This window comes from Sphaeroforma arctica (assembly GCF_001186125.1).
Source record: "Sphaeroforma arctica JP610 unplaced genomic scaffold supercont1.4863, whole genome shotgun sequence".
Classification (NCBI taxonomy): Eukaryota; class Ichthyosporea; order Ichthyophonida; genus Sphaeroforma; species Sphaeroforma arctica.
Window position 1 is genome coordinate 1 of NW_014035695.1, and position 1,983 is coordinate 1,983.

Here is a 1,983-nt window from a genome sequence, read left to right on the forward strand (position 1 = left end):
TATATATATGTATGTATGTATATATATACACACATATATATATATATATATATATATATATATATATAGTACTTGTATAGATTTTTCATTCCTGCATTGTACCCATCTATCTATTCCCAATAAAAACATTGCTGTCTCAATATACACACCCTTGCCCTATAGCTCTCTTCATGCGTAGGTATTGCCTAGTACCATTTGCCAAGAGTCTACTTTAACACATGCTCTACACATGTCCCTAATGCAGCAAAACGTCGCGTACCTACACCTAGGTGCACTTCTGCTTGTATCTAGTTCGTGTTCAATTAGTGAGGGTATATGTTCCCTGGTAAATCCCATCATGCCTTGGAGGTGCTCATGTAGATGGCCACACACCTACTTTATTATGTATCAGCAGCAATCTCGTGCGACACCTACTATTATTCACTATATATATATGTATATATATATATATTCATATCGTATCCTTTCTGTCTACATGTAGGTCTTCCCATGTGACATCTGTCATGACATTGCTGTCAACGGTGATCATCCAATGGAATGGGCTACTCGAATGGTCTGCGGTTTCTGTTCTCGTGAAATGTCGTTCTCCAAAAAAGCTAACTGCGTCTGTGGCAACTCTGTAAGCTGCCTTTATGTCACGTATATGTATTTGTGAATATTAGTTTATTCGTATATGTGTGAATGTATATCTGTACAATATCTGTACATGGATATATGTACATGTGCATGTATTTTTATGTGTATGTATAATATGTTTACGTATATGTTAATGTATTTGTATTTGTATTTTTATTTCTAAATGTTTATGTACATCTAAATGTATGTGTATATGTATATGTACATGTATAAGTACATACTCTATATGTTGATCTATATTTGTGCCAAGCTAGCTGTATAGTCTGTTCGTATCTTAAGTCAGATGACTCATTTGCTTCGCTTTTACTCAGTTGGCTCGACCTTCTTTCTACACAATCTCACCGAGACAATAACAAAGGGCTTTTAATGACTTATCATATATTGAGCAAGTGCGCGTGTGTGTAGCCCAGTCCTTTGTACCCGTCCATTGTTCTACTGTGTGGAATCGGATGCTCGGTGTGTGTGTGTACACGAACACGTACACGTATATATATATTTTTATATATATATAGTATACATACGTACACAAGAATGTGCGTTTTTTTCACGCGAGTGCGCTTCTGACTCGTTGAACTTGTTTTCATTTGCAATTGGTTTTCTTAATGTCATATCATTCACATGCATATATTGAGTACGTATCTTATAACTTAACATATTAAGTGGTTATTGATTTAAATGTTAATACATGTTGATTTGCATATTGGGTACGCATCATTTATGCATATTATCTACATGTTGATTTTCATATAAAGCACGTGTTTTGTACCCTTACCTACGTATCTTATACCTTTACACATACTTACATTTTATTGATTGCATACTATGTATGTACCTTTCTATCTATCCCTGTAGGTAACAGTCGCTCACTCCCACCACTGGAATGGAGGTAAAGGAATGCGAGACAAGAAGCACATGTCCTCCAAGGACGCAGCGAAGTACCGCAACAGCAAAAACAAAACACAGAGCAAGAAGAACGAACGTGTTGGAAAGCAGCCCGACAAATAAACGTGAAGTGTTTAGGGATGGACAACGTCAGGATCCACAGCCTTGTTTATACTAGTAACAATAAACAGAAGTGAACACTAATTACGTATACCTGAGAGGAGATTTATATGTCGATGGTTAAGTGAGTATTGGGACACACGAGACATGAAATAGTATACTTATGGTCTATGAACACACGAGCCATTATTGTGACAGTAAACCTATGGTCTGTGAACACACGAGCCATTAAAGTGATAGTGAACCTATTGTCTGTGAACACACGAGCCAATTAAGTGATAATAAACCTATGGTCTGTGAACACACGAGCCATTAACGTGATAATGAACCTATGGTCTATGAACA

The 1,983-nt window shown here is 36.5% G+C and overlaps 1 protein-coding gene across 1 annotated transcript; it reads left to right on the plus strand.

Annotated features, from left to right (window-relative positions):
• The first annotated feature begins 477 nt into the window (after window positions 1-477).
• SARC_14616 (hypothetical protein) lies at window positions 478-1,714 on the plus strand. Its single transcript, XM_014291251.1, has 2 exons — window positions 478-619; window positions 1,489-1,714. The coding sequence occupies exons 1-2, from the start codon at window positions 533-535 to the stop codon at window positions 1,639-1,641; spliced, it is 240 nt and encodes a 79-aa protein (XP_014146726.1). The 5' UTR covers window positions 478-532; the 3' UTR covers window positions 1,642-1,714.
• Window positions 1,715-1,983: the final 269 nt, after the last annotated feature.